The sequence below is a fragment of the Ambystoma mexicanum genome, chromosome 4q (genome assembly GCF_040938575.1).
Source record: "Ambystoma mexicanum isolate Mex_15411 chromosome 4q, UKY_AmexF1_1, whole genome shotgun sequence".
Lineage (NCBI taxonomy): Eukaryota > Metazoa > Chordata > Amphibia > Caudata > Ambystomatidae > Ambystoma > Ambystoma mexicanum.
The window spans coordinates 363609037-363630535 of NC_090928.1; the positions used below are offsets into that span (position 1 = coordinate 363609037).

The following is a 21499-nucleotide window of genomic DNA, read 5'->3' on the forward strand; positions in this document are numbered from 1 at the left end:
TCTCTTTCTCTTTTGTACAAAATCTGCAGATATTGGACGGCGATTGATTTCTTATATGACGGATTTCGTTTGTGTCTAGAAGGTTTAGTCTTGCTTTCATTATAAGATTGCACGCTGCTCTGCTCGAAATTTTTTTGATGTAGTTCTGGAGGTCGTCTCGTTTTTTCCATGATAAGGGTAAGTGAGAGACGAGCTTGTGTTCGGCCGCTGCATCTAAGTAATGTATCCAATCCATTGCTTTCATTTTTTTGGTTATTCTTGTGGGGTTTTTGATCAGGTCATCTTCTGTGCACTCGATGGTATTTAGTAGAGCCTGATTTTCTTCTTTCCATTGGTTTAAGATTTGACAGTTTCCTTCTAAAATTTCTCTGTGCACTAGCTCGTGGAGGGAGGAAGGGTTAGGGAGGATGCATTTCCTATAGAGCATGAGAGTGTTGCAGTCCACAGTGCCTTGAAGAGAGAGCAAACTGAGTTCTCGCCGTATCAGTATAATCGGGGTTGAGTCTGGTAGGTTGAGAGTCGTCCTCTAGAAATTTACTTCCAGTTTTGGCCAAAGAGTCTTAGGCAGGCATGGCATAGCTTCTGATCTGTATGTTAGACTGGGGACCACTTTTTGTTTGTAAAAGTTCAGTAATGGAATGGTAGAACATTTTCAAAGTTTTCTGTCTTTTGCTTTGCCTTTAGTTGCTAAGCTTCGGACTTTGTCGAACAGGGCTTCTTGCATGGCCGTGTCTTTTAATGAGTTGTCTAATGTTACGCAGAGATATTTGAAGCTCTTTACTTTTTCAATTTTGGCTTTTTCCAGGAACCAATTTGGCTTGACTTGTGTTTTGGCTGAGCGCTCCATCACCATGATTTTCGTTTTGTCGGTGTTAATTTCTAGGTTGTTTTCATTGCAAAAAAGTTGTAAATTGGTGAGTTGGCGTTGTAAGCCTATAGGTGTTAGGTCCAATAAGATAAGATCGTCCACATAAAGCAGTCTACTGATGTTTGTGCTATTCTCGGTGGAAAAGATCTGATCAGATTTTCAGAGTATTGATAATCTCCCTTATAGGCGATAAAAAGGGCTGGTGCCAACGGACAGCCTTGTTTTACTCCTCTCTTTGTTTTAATTCAGGAAGATAGACTGCCTTGATGGTTTAGTCTCACTTTGATGTTAGTGTCCATGTGAAGAGCTTTGATTGGGTTTAGGATGTCGTTTGGGCAGCCGCAGGTGGATAATTTCTGCCAGAGTCTGGAGCGATCGACTTTGTCAAATGCTTAAGTCTATGAAGGCTGTGTACACTTTTGGGTACCCTTTTTTTACTTTGTTTTTTAAGATGGTCAGAAGTAGGATGTTGATCGTGGTTCCAAGTGTTTTTTTGAAGCCCGCTTGAAAGTTGTCATTACAAGGGGCGCATATGGCCCAGGATTGACATTTTTTCAAGAGGAGGGAGTCAAAGACTTTTCCTGTGGGGTCAAGTAAGGCGATAGGTCGATAGTTGGAAGGATCCTGCTTGTCGCCTTTTTTATAGATCGGGACCACTATTACAGACTGCCATGTTGGAGGAATAGATTTTATGGTCATGCATCGTGTAAATACAGTTCTTATAAATTTAGCCCATTCGACAGGATGTGACTTTAGATCGAAATTAGTGATGCCGTCCGGACCCGGGGCTCGAGATTTGTTCAGTTTATTGATGATGTCACTGATATCCTCTAAATCATCCAGCTTTGTCCAGGTATTAGTTTGCTTAGGCATTTTCGCCTCAATCGTCGATGGGTGCAGAACCGTATATTCTGATGAGGCGTCTGGTAGTTCAAAAAGTGATTTTGGACCTTTAACCACCTTACAGATCAGGCGGATGGATTTAAATAGAACTTGTTTCTCTATGGAAAGGGTTCGCCTCATGTCTTGGGTAATGCGTGTTCTCGTCAGTACAACAATTTCTAGAATTAAAGAATGATTGTTCAGAATACTACAAGGTTCAGTTTTCAAATGGAAAACATATTTAGGCACATGCAACTACTTTTTAAGATGGATCTTTAACCTTAACCCTTTAAGTGCGATGGGTTTCCCCCGTTCCCCCCCCCCCAAGGCCCAAGGCCTTTTTTTGGTGATTTCGGTATGTCGCCATTCAATGCCTTGTAACATTTTTGTTACATGAGATATCGTGGACAAATTTGGCCCCTTTTTCTCCCACATGTAGATGGTCGTAACGCCACTCAGGAATCCTAGGTTGCTGTAGGCGGGTGAGAGAAAATAACCACAAAGGGGGAACATTTTGTTTTTTTTTCTTCACAAAATGCCAATAAAATGATGTACAAAGAAGCCTGTGGTTTTTTTCATTGTAAGAGCTAGGAACAAATGGTTTGCTGTGCTGTATTCCCCAATTTCCTGGCTTTCGGGAACAGGTTGAGTGGAAACGATAAAAAATTATTTTGATGTGGTTACCAACTGTTTTGTGAGAGGTAGGCGATTTTGGCCAATTGGACATGCGTGGACGGAATGGAAGAAAAGGGTGGGAAAGCCGAATTGGAGGACAGAAAGGCATACATTTCCGAAAAGTAGACAAAATTCCAAGTTTAGGAAGGGGTGATTTGCGCAGGTCAGGCAACAACTAGGTAGGGGAAAATTCCATAGTTTGGGGAAAAAGCGGGAAAATGACCGAAAAAAAGGTATGTGGTGGACATGATTGGCTAGGTACAGCAATGGTATCTATGAATTTTGAGAAAAACAATGATCCGCTACATTCCCCCGACTCTTGCAGTTAGGAAATCACACATTTTTTGTAGTGTTTCACAAAACAAGCAATACCACAAGCCAAACACTGAGCCATGGTACACAGGAGTTTTATTCTCCCGGCCTGAACAGACGTACTTAGCATGTGTAAATCAGGAAAACCAATGTGGTGAGGAACGGCAAGCATACATTTTTTGAAAGCGCACAGGCAGGCCTTTTCTAGGGTAGGTGACTTGTGCAGGTTACAAAAGTGTATGTTGCCTAAAGCAGTGACTAAATGTAGGGCCCATTTGGGAAGACCTCTGTGGATTCCCACGGGTGTTTTTTGGAAATGCATGGGGTTCCCTGTTTTCCATGCTGGCTTCGACACACTAGGCCCAAATGTGTAGGTTGCCCACATTAACAAAATGTGCTGTGCCGAAAGGCTTGGGGTTACCAGTGGGTTAACCTTTTCCTTTTGCGCCCTGGTAGGTGCACCCACACATGTGAGGTACCATTTTCATTGTGACACGTGTGGGGACGAATCTCCCCTTTCCAACGACACCTCCCTCGATCTCCGGCTTGAAATACAGCCAGAGATCGAGGGGGAGAAACGTGGAGACTCACCTTTCATTTTCACTGCAGCAGCCCGAAATGGCAGCCGCAGTGAAAATTACTTTCACTTTCACGCTGGCGTGCATTACGCACGCTGACGTGAAATTGAAGGTAATCCATTCCCCTGACAGTGAGGGGGACCTCCCCCTCACATAGCCCTGGGGTTGGATTAGAGTTTTGAGCGATCCCTGCTTTGGAGGGATCGCTCAAATCAAGGTGCCAAAAAGGACCAGCTATCTCGTCCTTGTCACCCTGGAGGTAATCCCAAGGACGAGATACCTCGTCCTTGGCAGTTAAGGGGTTTAAGGGTTGCAAGTGATTTTATTCCCGTGTAATGTCACGGATATGATTTCAGACTCCTTTCGGTAAAAACAATTGGCCACACGCAACCTTCCTTTGATGCTGTATTCACTCGTAACTCTGTGAAATTCAACGTTAGCTTTCTGAATGGCTTTAGCAAGTGTTCCCTTGTCAATTAAGGACACTCAACCACTCTGGCAACCATGGTTGTAATGTTTGTTTACTTCTTACGTGAACACTACAGCTTTCACTGTTTGTGCGTGTGCTACATTTCCATTGTTAGAAATAGATTTTCAGAACGATGAACAGTTAAACTCGCTTTTAAACATACGCAAGTTACTTTACAGCTGGTTACAGTTACCAGCAAGGCTTGCTGATTGAACCTGAGAGCCAAGCTTCACTCACCGGCTCCAGGAATACTCTGGTTGCGGGCTGCTTCTCATTCCTGACTTCTTCCACTTCTACTGCTTTGAGCATACTCGGGACTCGCACCCTTCTGAAGCACGGGTGTCTCCGGTCCGGCCATGCCAATTGGGAGTCTCCTTCACTCCTCAGGCCCACAGCTTGCCTTCTGCTGCGGGCCTCGGGCTTCAGCACGGTCACGGCTCTGCTATCACAGCAACTTGGCGCACATGGGGAAAACTCAGCTCTCAGTACATCTTCCTCGGTGCAGTCACCGGCAATGCAGGTTTTGAGAACACAGGACCCTGTCAGAACTTGCAGGTAAAATCTGCTTTCTACACCTTTCCGCTGTCCCTTCTGTGCTCCCACTTTTGGTGAATTTCCAGCCTTGTGCTTCACCTCTTTTACTACAACTGCCAGCCTTCCAACTCCTGCTCAAGCTCCCTCCTTCGCGCCTCTGCAGCCCTTTATGCCTCAATTGGCTTCAGGTGTGAGCCATTAGTTTCAATTGCCTGACTCCTGCAATGGCTGTTAGGCCTAATTTCCGGACTACTAAATTTGCATGCCTCTTCAACCCTCTTCCTCGTCTCAGTCCATATAGGATTCTGGGACATGTAGTTTGTTTCATTAAAGTTAGGTTTTTCTACTGCTTATTTTTAAGGGTAGTTTTCATTCCCATAGTAATGTTAACAGAGGGGCTGTAGGTTTTAACTGGTCTAGAGGAAGATGGTTTAGAGAAGACAACATTTCCGCCATCCCTTGTAGCATACCCTTGGAATTGAGGGGGGCATTTATTGTTAAAAATCAAAAAGATTCTTTCTTTTGGTATAATATGCTTTGGTGTTACAACCTTAGGGTTTATCACCTTAGATTTAATAGGAGGTTGGGAGACATTCAAATGACAATAAGCAATAACCTCTTCTGGCACAGTGATAAGAGTCTTCCTGTCAGAGGAAAAGCAGTATGTCTCATCACACAGAATCCCCTCACTACCCTGGGTCCTGTCTCCTCCCAGGTGATGCTCCTGCAGTACACCACTCACAGGGTTGTGATCAGGAAGCATCCGCCTTCCCTTGTGCACCCGGGAGGAGACTTTAGACACGGTTTCAGTGCGGGATCTGCAGGATTCTTCACACCCGTCACGGAGTTGCATGCTTTCAGGCAAGGGTGAACTGTGCACAACATGGAGGAGACCTGCTGGCACTTGGTTCTTCCTTGGATCCTCTGTTGAGAGCCAATTCTACATCTTCTCTGCCTCTTCCAATAGTAGTTTGTGTCATGGGCTTATTGCTGGGGAAGTTCGATTTAAGATAAAGCACTTGTGCCTGCTGGCTGTACTGCTTGGTAAAAACTCAGCAGCCCAACTTTTCACACCCGAGCAAGCTTTTAACAAGGGCTGGAGCACTGTTACCATAGAGTACACTCCAGAGGCAAGAAGAGAAGGTTGACACCCAAGGCCAGCCTGGGTGTACAGTTTTCCTTTTTGTTCAACCCGTTAGTGTTTACCAAAATGAAAACAATGCTTTTGGCCGACACAAAAAAGTGAAAAGTTATACTTTTATTTAAAAAAAGAAAAAAAAAGTTCTATTTCGATAGCAGTGGGAGCTGCAGCCCACAGGGACCAGAGATGCCTGAGTGATATAGGGCTGACCAAATGGAAGTAAGTGGAAAAAAGAGAGAATGGGTGGGAGGAAAATGTGAGATGTGGGAGTGAGCGGCCCAGAGGCATGTATTGTCCTTTAGCATCAAATGTTTAGTTGGTTTGTAGTAACCAGTCTGCATTCACTGCAATGCATTGTCTGTTTAGGGATGTCTCGGAAATGTTCTTGGTTAACGATCATTTTAGATATTTGCATAAAGTCTCAATTGAATGCTACTGATTTCGGCTGGTAAACTGTGGAATTATTTTTCAGATGGACACTTTGATCAAAAGCATTTACCTTTTCATGACTAATTATTTCTTCAAATGGACTCAATGTTCATTGTTTCCAGGTCAGGTTGTTAACTAAAATTCAACATGCTTGATAAACCACTGCTCTTCTCTTCCTAGGTGGTTCCATTTACTATGACCGTTCCGGGTGGCCTGCAGAGTGGACATATGGTTGCTATCCATGGGACTGTCCCGAATGATGCTGACAGGTATGATCTCACTTAGCAAATCTTTGAATGACAGAAGAGGGTGGTTCCTGGGGCTGAGCTCATCCTCAGATTGATGTAACACAAATGTCAATTTTAGTGGTTTAATTGCGTATTCCGGTTATACTAACAAAGAAGCATGTAATTACAATTTTGTTAGATTCTCTGGATCAAGTATACCAAGACAAGTTCAGTAAATGTTTTTTTGTAAAATCAGTCATCATTGTTTAATTACTTCTATATAATTATAAAAATCTAGACGGAAGATATCAAATTCAATTTTCATCTTAAAGTTTGGAATAGGACATCACAAACTTGGATAATTGAAATTGCAAAGAATGGTAATTACTACAGTATATCTCGCAGCACAACTTTCTGAGGTATTGTTTAGACATTAATCCTGCCACCCAGTTTCACACAGCAGTAACTATAACCCTTGACTTGTTACCAGAGAGAGAGATAATTCAATTCACATAGAAGTTACCAATGTTTGAGGTGTTCTTGACTATCCTTGAAAATGAAGAGTAAATCAGAAGCAAGTGAGAGTTTTTAATTTTCTGAATAAAAGCATTTTTTTCTACATATTATGTGGTATGGGTTTGATTTAATACTTCATATTGGTTAGAAAAGAGAAAGGAGCTGGGTGTTGGAGGTCAGCGTTTTACCCTGTTGGTTATCAGAGAAACCTGTTTTAAAAAATAATTCAATATGGATTGTCATCCAATTAAATGTAGCTGTCAACAGAATATGAGATTTCAATTGTGTTTTAATTATCCCATTGGCAAAGTTGCTCAGTCATTGGCAAAGTAGCTCGGCCGACACGTTTTTTCATCCTCCCATGGGTCGTCCTCAATGCAATTCAATCTGTATTCCAAATCCCTGTTCGAAATCTGCATGGCGGGCGTAAAAGAAAGTTTTAAAAAATCCTGTACGGAACACAGTCCCATACAGGATTTCTTTTGCTTCATTCCGGGATTTAACCCAGAATTGTTTCCAATTCATACCTACATCAACAACATTAGTTGAAGACAAGAGATACATCACATAGGATTTGGATTTGATGCAGCTTTGGACCAAGAACTTGGTGCACTTGTAAAGGACCAGCTAATATATCCATACTAACGGCCTCCCGTCTAAACAAATCACTTTGGGGCCTTAGCGGCTTCCCCTTAGGATCTTACCCGTAGGCACTTTGTACTTCTTATTGGTGTTAGCTTTATTACAATGTTTTAATCATGATATTTATGTTTTAAAGTAATCGCAGCAAGAAATCACCAATTTTAAAAAACTCAATTTCCAGCATGTTGATATACTGTAAGCAGTAAGACTCATGAAAACAGTGCAACAGCACAGCTCGAGTTTTGATCCTAATGTCAAACTCAACCAACCTAACACCTTTGCATCATCACAGAAGGTCCTAGATAGATCAAGGTGGGGATCCTGGGACTAATACCCCCACAGAGAACCAGGACTAACAGATCCTTAGTGTAACACACACAGGTGGGTGCTCCCCTACATCTCCATTTCATCTCTGGCCACGGGAAGCACCCTGCAGCCTTCCAGTATGTATCAATTAGGAAGAAACCCCCCCAATGAACCACAGACCCAAGAATAGTAATGCAATCTCTTAAAGTCTGCATTTCAATGGTCAGACCATTTCAAACATCTACCAAAAGCACAGGCTGCATGAAAGAGTATTTCTATTATCGACCCTGAGCAGCACCATTAGGCCAACAGTGGCAGCTCTGCTCATTAAACTTAAATCCCTGCCGACCTCCTTAAGGGCCCGTTACCTTGCCAGTGTCTTCAGACAAGCCTGGGTGGTAGGCCAATGCTCCCCAAAAAGATCTCCTTTTTTCTGCAGTGTTCTTGCCCTCGGTTCCATAGAACCTCAGACAACCAACATGGTCCTTTGTCAACCTTCTCCTCCCTTCTGGCCTTTAGTTTAGCGCAAGCCTGTGCATTTTGCAGGCAGCTACCAGCCTACGGTCATCATCCCCTCAGTAGTTCCATATTGTGCAGAAGGTTGCTCCACTGAAATCTCTTTGGGCACACCCATCTGCAATGCTTTTCTTGCGTTGTGTAAGATCTGAAGTTAGGCATCCAAGCAAAGAAAGCTATCAGTAACTTTACTTTTAAATTCTTCCCCCTTTTTCCCCCCTGTCATGAAGAATAAGGAATACAACAGCTTTTTTTGTGAAGTGAAACTAGATTTAAGATGAACATCAAAAGGGCTACACAAGCAAAGGATGGCGTCCTTGGGAGTACACTGTAAACTATGGTCCTGGGGGTGAAAGCCAGAATCAAATGGACACCCCTTTTTCAGATTGTCATGCTCTTTCGCTCTCCTCTCCTCTCTCTTTCTCTCTCTCTCGCTTCCTCTCTTTATCTCCCTCTCGTCAGGCTTTCCTTTCTAGATTCCTATGCTTTTTCTTCTGTGTTCCATTCACACCCAAGGGCTGAGATTCAGGGTTAGGGTGAGAGAAACGAATAGGGTCTGGGTTTATGGCAGCTGAAACATAAAAGTGAAACGTAGGTTAATTATGTTGGGATGGTAAACACATCTGCTGCTGGGGCCTATTATACAAGGAGGTGAAGTCCTAGGTCAATGCCCAGTTACTTACTCCAACAACAAGATCTCAGAGTTGTTGCATGCTGGAAAAGTCCTTCAATTCATTCTCAGTGTTTGTTCAAGATCACACAATGTTAGACCATCGCGATTGGAATCGGTGGCATCATTCAAACAAAATCAAAGAGACTTTGGAAGTTCCCTTAGACAATCTTTGACCCATCACCAAGATCACACAATGGGACATCAAACAATCGATCCCTGGTACTGTTGATGGGTCAAAGAATGCGTTTTAAACTTTCTATAGGAAAAGATAATGCTTGAACTACCAAAAGCTTAAGGCATATTGACCTTTCAGAGATTGTAGCCAGATTCGTTAAATCACAGACTTTGCTAAGCAATTTAGAATGCTAGCAAACCGCAAAATAAGCTAACAGAACAGTAGGGAATACAACGCCAACATGATGCATATGATTATACTCCAGGTAATCTGTTTCCAAACTCTTTGGTTTAGCTGACTGACCACACTCCTTTCTTAATATTGTGGTATCATTTTGTGCTCTTTGCTAGTGTTCATTTTATATCTATATGCTCCAAAAAGTGCAGACACATATGGGAAGAAGAGAGAGACAGTGATTTGTCCAAGATCAAACGGTGTTGGTCAAATTATGAAGCTGTTATTATAACCTGGATCTTCTTGATCCACACTCAGTGACTGTACTGTTAGGCATAATTTCCCCCATTTCCTTTCCCCCCTCCAACTTTTTGATTTAATGCAGTACATTATATTGGTGTAAAATTTATATTGCACTATCCCATCTTTGGCAGATAGGAAAACTAGAGTACACAGAGCTAAAGTCATGGGCCCAAGATCCCACAGTTCTGGTGAAACCTTTGAACCAGTATTAGATACTTTTTTTTCAAAGTGTGCAGTTCAGACAGTAAATCCTCTGGCCATTATTTTTCATTTAATACAGCACTTTGTGTTGATGATCAAACTGACATTTCTGGCTAATAAGCACACAGCAGCAAAGTCAGCTGTAATGAAATGCCCATTCACAATATCTTGGTCAAGGAGAGAAGTAATGAATTAGCACAAGTACCTTCTGGTTTCAGAGTTGTTAATTTTTCCACTATGCAACTTCCTCCTTGGTCATCCTCTCACTCCATTTCCATTTGCTCACCTCTACCAATCCCGTGTGTTTGTGGACAGTGGGGTGGTGTGTAGGGAATGTGGCCATGTACCTGTTGGATATTGATGGGAGGGAGTACGGTTGGTACAGATTGGAGGTGGGCTGCTAGGGGATGCTGTTTATGGTAGGTTGGGATGTGCCTCTGGCAGTTGTATCCGCCTCACATCCCGAATGCCTGGTGATGTGAGGCGCACTAGAAATAAAGGGCCCGCCCTGCCGGAAGGCAGGCAGTTTCGGGCAGAAGAGAGCAAGCGTGTCTTGTCCTTTGTCTGCTCCCCAGGTGGGCCACCAATTCAGGCCCTGCTTATCACTCTATCCGCTGGCTGCACTGGGAGGGAGGAATAGAACACTGGTGACAAGATGTGGTAGAGAAAAACGCGCACAGCTGATTACAGGCTGGGAGACCGAGAGTGGAATCTTAACAGGATCCAACATCTTGCCCGAGAACTGCGACCACTGCATCTTGAGGACCCATTGCAGGAATATCATCCTCAGTCTGGCCTCTGGCACCAGGAGAATGCAGCCTGCCATGAGGCCGAGCAACTTTAAGAATTTGAAAGCAGGGAGACGCTGTGCATGTTGAAACTTGTCCACCATCTGCACAATGTGATGAGCCCTCACCTTGGGAGGTGAGCACTTCCCCAAGGACATGTCCAACACAGCCCCGATGTATTAAGAGCTGTTGGGAAGGTGTCAGATGTGATTCAGGGAGAAGCTCAGCCTGTGGAGGGTGCGGCAGGTGAGACCGAGGTGATCCAACGCTTGCTCGGGAGAGCGCGCCCGGATCAGCCAGTCGTCCTGGTAGGGGTAGACGTGACCCCCCCCTCACCTGAGGTAAACTGCCACCACCACCATTAGCTTGGTGAAGACCCTCGAGGCTGAGATCAATCTGAACGGTAGGACTCGAAACTGAAAGTGTGAGTCGACAGCCGCAAACCTCAGGTACTTTCTGTGATTGGGATGAATCGGCACATGAAAGTAAGTATCTTGCAGATCCAGAGACACCAACCAATCCTGAAGTTGAAGGGCCTGGAGGACTTGAGAAAGAGTAACCATCTTGAACTTGTCCTTCCTGAGAAGTTTGTTCAACCAACGCAAGTCGATGATGGGTCTCAATCCCCCGTCTTTTTTCGGGATCAAAAAATAAGGGGAATACCATCCCTTGTTCCTCTCCGCTACCGGCATTGGTTCTATAGCGCCTTTCTCCAGCAGGGTTAATATTTCCAGCGCAAGGAGCGGATCCGGACGCTTCAAAGAGAGTTTCCCCAGTGGATTGTTGTGAGGGCGCCTAAGGAAGGGAAGGCCGTAGCCGTGGGCTATGGTATCCAGAACCCACGCATCTGAAGTGATGGCTCGCCATTCTTCGATATGCTGAGACAGTCTGCCCCCAACCGGCAAACCATGGGACATGCCTCATGACTGTTTGGAAGCGGCAGCGGCAGTGCCTGAGCTGCTTTGGCACCACTATTTCCCCGACCACCACAGGTACTTTTTCGCTGTCCCCTTTGACTGGCGGCCCCTCTCGTTCTACCAAAGGAGGAGTAGTAACAAAAAGTACCTCCCCTCCACTGCTGTCCCCTAGGACGGAAAGACGGAGGTTGACCACAGCTGCGCTTAAAGATTTAGCCGCAGCTTTCGAGGTCTGCAACCTCTCAAGGCTCTCGTCAGCCTTGCTGCCGAAAAAATGTGTGCCATCAAAGGGCATGTTCAGAAAACGGGCCTGCACATCCGGAACAAAACCCGACTCCCGCAATCACGCAAATCTGCGTATAACGGTGCTCGCAGCCATGGATCGGCTAACACTGTCGGCCGTATCCAAACCCGACTGAAGGGATTCGCACATGGCATCCTTGCCGTCTTGCACGAGAGCAAGGAACCCATCCTTTTCTTCTCTCTCAGGAATATGCTGAGCCACTAAAGAAACACAGTTCCACAGAGTGTGTGAGAACCTTGCAAAGGCACAGGTGGAGTTAGCCGATTTCAAGGCCGTGCTCCCAGCAGAAAATACCTTCCGAGCCCAACCGTCGAAGCGCTTGTCGTCCCTATCAGAAGGGATGGTAGGGTACGCCGCCTGCCTCCAGGCAGCCGTAGCCGCCTGAACCACCAAACTCTCGGGAGTGGGGTGAGATGAAAGGTAGCTGGGGTCGCTACCGGAAGGGCAGTATTTTTTAGTTAACGATTTGTTAACTGCCGGAAGAGATTCCGGTGTCTGCCGAGCAGCCGCCACCCTTTTCTGCAACGTCAAATGAAAAGGTAACACTGGGTCAGAGGACAGACCTTGATCCAAAATATCAGTTAAGTCATCCTGAACCAAAGCTTCTGGAGGACTAGACCAACCAAGGTACTCAGTGATCCTAGCTATCAGTCTCCTGTAGGACTACTCAGCATGAGCCCCAGGCTCAGGTCTGCCAAACTCCACCTCAGGAGAAGTGTCCAAGCCACTGGCATCATGAAGAGACTGCCGTAACTCTTCCAACTGACTGTCCCCGGAAAAGACAGGAGCCACATCAGGCCTCAAAAGGGTCAAATTCGAAATCTGACCTCTCCTCATCCTCATAGATGTCATCCAGAGGGAGGAAAAACTCCTGCCTCGGGACAGAAGAGGGTCTGGAATCCTTAACAAGCCTCACAGACTTCGAAGTAGCCTTCCTTTGAGGAACCACAGTACCGGGGACCTCCATCGGCAAATTCCGTCCAAAAGGCACCAAAAGCGTCGAGGGCGCTGATGGCTTCGGCGTCGACATCGACAACGGCGCCGAGGGCTTGTGTGAAGGCAAAGCTTCGACATCCGTATCCGACGGGCACAGCGCCAACAGAATCGACGCCGACCTCGAGCCCTTACCAGATTTCTGCGGTCTTGCCGGGGACGAGGACCGAGACCTAGAAGCATGTCTCTTGCGAACATCCTGAACCTTGTCCGGACGGGACCTCGAAGGTTCATGATGAGAATCGCACCGAGGACCCAAGCCCGAAGGCGTGCGAGCCACGGACCGAGACCGTTCCCTGCTGGCTTCTTCCGAAGGCACGGGCGGAACTGTGGCCTGGGATTGGAAAATCACCAGCATCTGCTCCCTGAAGGCTTCCCATTCCTCCGGAGTCGAGGACTTGGTAGGACAAGCCAACTTCCTCGCTGCGCCATCCTCCGAGGAGGATGGGGAAGGCAACCAGTGATGGCGCTTTCTGGAATGCCGAGACGAGGAGGACGAATGGCGGGAACCACTCCGGGACCGAGATCCCCAGGACTCCTTCCGATGCGGAGAGTCACCCCTCGAATCGTCGGTGGACATCCCCCTAGAGGTTTTACATGACTTACTGGGTTTAGAACCCCTACCTACCTGTAACTTCCCCTTAAACTCCTGCAAGGCTTTAGCATTCAGCAACTGGCATTTGGAACAGTCGTCGGTGTCATGACTCTCGCCCAGGCAGCACAAACAAAGGTGATGCAGGTCCGTAATCGACATCTTAGACTTGCAGTCCCGGCAAGTCTTAAAGCCAGACCACAGAGTCGGAGGGGTCGAAGAAGAAGACATCTTCACGAGGAATACACGAGGTGCGCCGAGTCTCTGAAGCAAACACGTTTGCGGAATAAACAGAACTGAGGCTACGGGCTCTGTGCGTCCTATTTATAACATCCGGTGACATCGCCCTCGACGGATGCCTTCGAGGGACATCGACCCAATGTCATTGACGCAAGACGCCCTCTGCCAAAAAAGTTTCCGAAGTACACAGCTGTGGACATTGCATGTCAAAGATGTGGAATACGTTGGAGGAACATCCAGTCGAAAGAACGTAACCCGTTGGTAAGTAACTTGTTCTTCTGCACCACAGTACAGATGGAGGGTGAAACACTGGACGCTTACCACACAAGGCTTAGGAAACTAGCACTCTTGTGTGAATTCAACAGCGTCGAAAAGGAAATAAGGCACCAGATCATCAACGGTAGGCACTCGGAGAAATTGGGCACAATGTTATTGGGTAAAAAAGGTATCACCCTAGCCAGGATCCTTGAATATGGGCGCCAAAGAGAGCTGTCGCATGCGAGGGCGGCACACATGGACACCACGCTACAGAAGCTCCAACTGCCACCAACGACAACAGTGATAGCACAGATCTTCAACCGCCAAGCAACAAGGGAAGACTACAATGAGGCAAACAATTCACTGCGATGGCAACCGAGAATCCCGGGACCTACCGAGTGCGGATGGTGCAGTGGAGCACGCCATGGACGGAGAAACTGCCCAGCGCAGGAAACCACGTGTGAGGCATGTGGCCGGAAGGAACACTACACACGTGTCTGCAGATCCTCAAGGCAGCATCAACGCGCACAACCACAACAAGCTAAAACCTTCTCCAAGAAAAAGAAGCAAGCGGATATGCGTCGCATAGCGGCCAACAACTCGTCGACAGACGGATCTGGAAATGACAGTGGCGACATAGTGACGGATGTGGGGACTGGGAGAAAGAGGAGGAGGAGCGAGGTCCATCTGATCTCACCACTTAAACACAGAAGCACAGAGCTGAGAAAGAAACAGAGAAGACACAAATGCCTTGTCTCCATACAGGGCCAAGAGACACTAATGACGATAGACACCGGAGGATCAGTAAATGTCATGCCATCAACAATGTTCCGGACACTACCTCCTCGACCTAACCTCATGTCAACTGAAACACTCCCTACAGAAGCAAGACGCCACTACCAGTGGAAGGACGCTTCAGAATGGAACTAAGCAGAGGAGAAACAGTCATCAAATCAATAATATATGTCGCCCATGCTGGATTGAAATGCCTGCTTAGTGGTGATGCAGCGGATGACCTAGGGCTGATCCGGTTCATCTGCGACGTCACAGACTCAACGGAGGTCACTGACCTCCTAGAGAAGCAGCCGGGCATCCTCAACGGCATTGGATGTTTGAAAGGCAAGCTCATAAAACTTCACATTGACCAGACGGTACAGCCCCAGGCAGTACGCCAGAGGAGAACTCCATTTCATATGAGAGACCTGGTCATAAAGGAGTAACACGAACTTGAAAAGGCTTGCTTTATTGAACAAGTCACAGGACCAACTCCCTGGGTTTTGCCTATGGTGGTGACGAAGAAACCGAAGCAACTGGGGAAAAGTAAGGATTTGCATTGACGTTCGCCTACCAAATGCAGCAATCAAAAGGGAGCAACACATCACCCCCCCGTTAGATGAGGTAATTACGGACCTCACAGGGTAAAACTTTTCTCGAAAATCAACCTCAAAGCTGGATACGACCAGTTGAAACTACACCATGACTCAAGGTATATCACAACCTTCTCCACCCACCTGGGTCTGCAGAGGTACAAGAGACTGAGTTTCAACATCTCCTCAGCGGCGGAGGTGTTCTAACAAGCCATCCAGGAAGTGATCCAGGGAATCCCAGGAGTGCTGAATGTCAGTGACGACATTCTCATCCACGCCAGCGACAGGCAGGAACACATGCGTCGCCTCGAGATGGTGATCAGCAGGCTTGAGACTGCAGGCCTAACCATCCACCGGGACAAATGCGAGTTCCTGAAAGAAGAGATAACATTCGTCGGGTATGTCTTCAACAGTGAGGGGGTATCAGCTGACCCACAAAAGGTGGCAGACCTAAAGGAGGCCTCCCCTCCGACAACACCCATGGAAGTACGCAGTTTCTTGGGGATGCCAACGTTATTGCAGTAGGTTCATCCCCAACCTGGCAACCATGTCCGAGCCGCTCAGGGAGCTCACCAAGTCGAACACCAAATGGGACTGGAGCTCTGAATGCCAGGAGGTGTTTGAGCAAATCAAGACGACTTTGTCATTGGAAACAACAATGGCATATTACGACCCAATGTCGACGACTGAAATATATGTCGATGGTAGCCCCGTTGGCCTTGGGGCCATCCTGGTCCAACAATCACGGACAGGCGAAACAAGCCCATCGCATATGCCTCCTGAGCCCTCACGCCCACTGAATAGCGATACCCGCACATCGAAAAGGGGGCCATAGCGGTGCTCTGGGGCTGCCGTGATTTCCACATCTACCTCTATGGACGGAAATTCGGGGCCTACACAGATCACAAGCCACTCATCCCGATCTTCAGAGTCATCAGCACACCCTCTGGCCAGAATTGGGAAGTGGCTGCTCCACCTTCAGCAGTATGAGTTTGAGTTGGCCTACCAAGCGGGCACGGACAATCCGGCGGATTTCCTATCCAGGTACCCGAGGGCCGCGACCCTGGGGGAAGTGAGTGAAGCAGAGTAAACGAAGGAGCACATATGTCAAATCATACACACCATGAAGCCCAATGCGGTCATCATCGAAGACTACATGGAGGCCACGCACAATGACCCTTGCTGCGACATAGTGAAGAAAACTATGATATCCGGTGATTGGAAATCATTCCTCCACCACGTACATAACCGCACGCCAGCGGCCAGAGACTTCCTTACCGGCATATTCCCAGTACGTCAGGAATTGTCCATCACCAGCAAAGGGCTGATCCTGAGGGGAACCAGCATAGTGATCCCCAGCAGCCTGCAGGACAGAATTGTGGCGCTTGCACACGAAGGCCACCAGGGAATGTTCAGGACAAAGGCCAGATTATGACACCTGTTGTGGTTTCCTCACATTGACACCAAGGTAGAGCAGGTCATTACATCCTGCCACCCTTTCCAAATCACAGGAGCACCTCCAAACCCTGAGCCAATACAGTCAGCAGAGCGTGGATCATCAAGGTGGGACGCCATCAGTGTCGACTTCTGCACAGTGCAGGAAGGAACATACCTGCTGGTGGCCATAGACGACCACTCGCGATACCCAGAAGTGGAGATCATATCCTTGACAGCAGCAGTGACTGTAATACCTGCACTCGACAAGATGTTTGCAACGCATGGCCTGCCAAAAAGCATCAGGAGCGACAATGGACCACCATTCCAGGGGCCGTAGCTCAGGAAATACCTGGATGATTTGCACATCAAACATCACGCCGTGGTGGCCATAGGCGAATGGCGATGCGGAAAGATTCATGTGAACTATCAACAAAGTGTTACGCATATCCAGGGCTCAAAACAGCCATGGAAAGTGGATCTATACAGATTCCTATGGAATTACCGGGTGACGCCCCACAGCTCCACCAACATACCCCCAGCGGACCTCATGTACACCACCCGAGCAGGGGAGTAGACCTTTTCGACAGCGACCGCACCCAACGAAGGAGAGTTGCAGCAAATGAATACTTGAGCGACAGGAGACATGCAAGAAGGTTGAGACACAAAGTCGGCGATCACGTATTGGTGCTGCGGAACGCTACAAAGTAAAAGCTGAAAACACGGTATGACAGCGCACACTGGACAGTGACCCGAACGGAAGGCACGATGGTGACAGTGGCACATGCACAATCGACGATCGCCCCAAATACTTCTTGGTTCAAGAGGGTGCCCCAGCGAATGTGAACTGGCGGAGGCAGACAATCCCAGGCGGAGGCAGAGCTGCCACCACACGCTTCGAGTCACTGAGGCAAGTGAGAAGCGACACAGTGTGGAGAGCCCAAGGAGCAACCAGAAGGATCTGATGAGGCATCTTCAGAAGATGGAGGTGAGCCGGGGGGGCGGGGGGGGACATGGCCCAGAGACAGCTTCCCGGCAGAGGCACAGCAGGTATAACCTAAGGGCAGCCCAGAAGGCTCCAGAGAGGCTAAGAGACTATGGGCTCCATTACGACCCTGGTGCTAAGGGATTACCGGTAATCCCTTAGCGCCTGATTACGAGGTCCCTTTGCGGGTTCCCACCTTAACGGCTGGTTTCACCAGCCGTTAAGGAATGGACCCGCACAGGGACCTTGGTGCTAATTGCGGTTCCGCAATTTGCGGTACCATAATTACCGCCTTCCCCATTCCCATTATGCCCTATGGGGCAAAAATTGGAATGGGGAAGGGCCATGGTGAAATGGGGAAGTACCGCCCTGCCAACCTTGGAATGGGGTGGTACTTCCCCATTTCACCATGGCAGACTCGTTACAATACCTGCAGCAACCATGGTGCTAATAGCGCCATGGTTTAGCGCCAGTGTTGTAATGAGGGCCTATGAGTGTTGAAAAGACAAGGGTGAGAGCGCAGAATTGTGCCGGACTAGATTTGCACAGGAAAGTTAGTGATGTTGTTTGATGTGGTTATGTGTTTGTGTTTAGTTGTGTGTGGTTGGATAAAAGGAGGAATGTTGTATCCGTCTCACGTCCCAAGTGCGCGGTGACGTGAGGCGCACTAGAAATAAAGGGCCCGCACTGCGGGAAGGCAGGCAGTTCCAGGCACGAGAGAAAGCAAGCATGTCGTGTCCTTTGTCTGCTCCCCAGCTGGGCCACTAATGCAGGCCCTGCTCATCCCTCTCTCCGCCGGCTGCACCGACAGGGAGTAATAGAACAGCAGTGTGATAAAGGGGGGTTTCTGGCTGTCTGGAGATCAGGCACTACAGCTTGAAGAGTGCTTTTGGCTTAATAAAACAGTAATGGCTGAAGATTATGCTCATGCCATGACACTAGCTGGCAGCTATGCCCATTTATAAAACTATATATTGACACCATTGTGCTGAATTGGTCACGACGCTCAATTTAACAATACATTGCTCAAGCATTTACACACGTGCCAGACTTCCGTGCTTGATGGTACAAAAAGATGAATGAGGTATATTTCTTTACAATGGAATGTCTAACGGCTTATATTCTCTCTAGGTTTCAAGTTGACTTTCAGTGTGGTAACAGCATACAACCACGTGCTGATGTTGCCTTCCACTTCAATCCCCGCTTCAAACGTTCAGGCTGCGTAGTCTGTAATACCCTTAAGAACGATAAGTGGGGCTGGGAGGAGATAACTTACCAAATGCCTTTCAAGAAGGGACAGCCGTTCGAAATCCTCATCATGGTTTTCAATGACAAGTTTCAGGTGAGTTCTGGACTATCGTGTTAAAAAAAAAGAACTGTTTCATTTGTTTGCTGGTTTGGGGTTCTAAAGCACGCACCTGAAATAATGTATTGCTAAAGTAACCTTTAACAGTTGTACGAAATTCTTCCATGCAGTGCTAAACGGATACTAAGAATTCTGAGTATTGATAGGTTTGCCTAACAAGCAGAGCAGAACAATACATGGAACTAAAGACAAACTACTGTGCATATAAATAAACAAATGAAACCTATTTGAGAGACACGACCCACAAAATGGAACTACTGATCAGAATGTGTGGTCCACACTATTATAAGAAAAAGGTGATTTTTATTCTTTATTTTAGTACATTTTGTGACCTGTAGCTGATCTTGGGGTTATGACATGCTAATCACACTGGGTTATTTAAAGAGGACATTGTAGTAAGGCACGGTTAGCGGAAGGAATTTGAGTTATTTATTTATCGAGATAAATACTATAAAGAACCCTGTAACGACACCACCATTCACACTGCTAACCGTCCACCCTCTCCCCTTCTAGAACTTCCTCAAGCAATTCGTCGAGTTCCATATTGCAACACATGCCCTTCCAAAAATGTTTAAAATGCATCAAGACTATGTAGGATATAAACCAGTCAACCTATATAAAGAAATAAGAATAGTAGAAATTCAAAAAATATTATTTAATGAACACTATGAACTCACAAAGTAATACATTGTACAGCAGTCATTCTACTTATGACTAACAATTCGAGCATTTACATTAATAGTAAAGATACGTGTGTAGTTCTCAATCCATGATATAGTTATTTCACCTACCAGTTCTTCTGATCCTACAGCCATGTCCTGTTCCATCAGACCTTCCACTATCTTCCCCACTAGAGGGTAGTGGGACATTTTTCAATCTACCTGCCACCCCTTGCCTTCCTTTCCCCCTTCCTGGTTAGTAATCCCTGGTCCTTGACCAACTTTTCTTCTCACATCCTCCATGCCCATTGAATGCTTGACCACTGTGCACCTGTTCCAGCGTCGACCATCATCCAAACCTATTTGCTGCGACTCGCTCTGCACCACAGCGATTTTTCTTCATTCAGCCGATAGGGCTTCCGGACTCTTTCCGATTGTATACGTACTCCCCTTGAAAGACACCTGCTGTCAACATACCTTTTCTTATATGCAGGTTGGTTCTTGCATACGGTCACTATTATTTGATTCTTGTCTAGTCTCATTTCACCCCTTCCCCTAACTATGGGGGGCAAATGTCTGATCTGATGCCCCTTCTCCTAATCAGAAAAGGTGAGTATCCCGTGGCTGGATGATGGTTATCATCATAATCTTCAACCATTTCCCAAGACAGCCCTCTCTCCAAAACTAATTGCACAGTTTCTTTAATCTATTCACCACCTCCACCAAGCCATTTTCCTGAAGATGATAAAATGACCTTCTCAGATTTACAATTCCATGCGTTGTCAGAAAATTGCACATCTCAGTTGATACAAACTGTACACCATCATCAATTACTGCATAGTTAGGGCCCCCTTCCATGGCAACCTTCCTGTAGCAAGAATTCAGTTACCGCCCTCATGTTCACTATAGATGCAAACTTGATCTCAAACCATCGACACGTATAGGATATCAACATTATTCCTTATCAACGCTCATCAACCAACAACTCCATTGGGCCCCTGACGTCTACTCCTAGCTTCTCCCACACCTCCAGTGGGCACCCACCGGCTGTAAGGGCACTGAGCCCACCTCCTTCATTTTAAACTTCTCAGCACATGCATGACAGGTTTTACTGCCTATTCCACCATGTCACCTGTTCACAGCCAACAATATTGTTCCCTTGGTCTCCTCTTTATAAGGAAGTGGCCCAAGTGCCCTTGTTGAGCATTAGCCATGTTTTTTTTTAATCTCACAGTCCAGGGGTGAAAGGTTTCTATTTTCTTGCCAATGTCATTGGTTTGTCTCTGATCACAGTAAATGCTGCCTTGCAGCCCTGTCTATTAGGCCATCCCTTGTGGGCACCTGAAATGACCCCATTCAATTTGTTGGCCTCCCCAAAGGTGCTCTTCCGCTTCTCTTCAGATATAACTGCACCTACTATGTTCATTATACATGCTACACATTTGTCCAACTCCACACTTTCTGCAGACTTGCCAACTGCTTGGCAATGCTAAGAGTTGACGGAATTGTACGATCAGACCGAAAAAAAGGCCCAACCGTACAAAATGTCAGAAAAATGCTACCACCAAAGGTTCGAACTCCAAAAGTTCGAAACATTGGTTGGTGTGCTGTGGGGGTGGTGGGAGGGGTTCGCAACACCCCGCTCACTATACTGTGTGGTATAGTGAGCGGGGTGTTAATCAGGCGCTGCGGGGGTGTCCCCTGCAACACCCCGCTCACTATACTTTAGAGTTTAGTGAGCAGGGGTTGCAGGGGAAACCCCTGCAGCTCCCAAACCAAAAAAAGGACCCTGCAGCGCTGGTTCCTGATCACGGAAGTGAAAGGGAACTGGCACTGCAGGGACACAGCCTGAAGAAAAGGTAAGTAGGGTTTGTTTATGGTGGGGGTGTGGGTTGGGGGTGTGTTGTGGGTGTCGTTGGGGGGGTATGTAGGGGTTTTGAAAGTGTGTTCGCATGGAAAATGTACAAACCTTTTG

General features: G+C 46.8%; 1 protein-coding gene across 3 annotated transcripts in view; it reads left to right on the forward strand.

Moving 5' to 3' along the window:
- The window catches only part of LGALS8 (galectin 8), an 898608-nt gene that overhangs the window by 223772 nt on the left and 653337 nt on the right, over positions 1 to 21499 (forward strand). For all 3 annotated transcript variants that reach the window (XM_069607929.1, XM_069607930.1, XM_069607928.1), the window contains 2 exons: positions 6069 to 6157; positions 18631 to 18841. In XM_069607929.1, coding sequence (XP_069464030.1) covers positions 6069 to 6157; positions 18631 to 18841 — 300 coding nt within the window. The remainder of the gene's footprint in view (positions 1 to 6068; positions 6158 to 18630; positions 18842 to 21499) is intronic.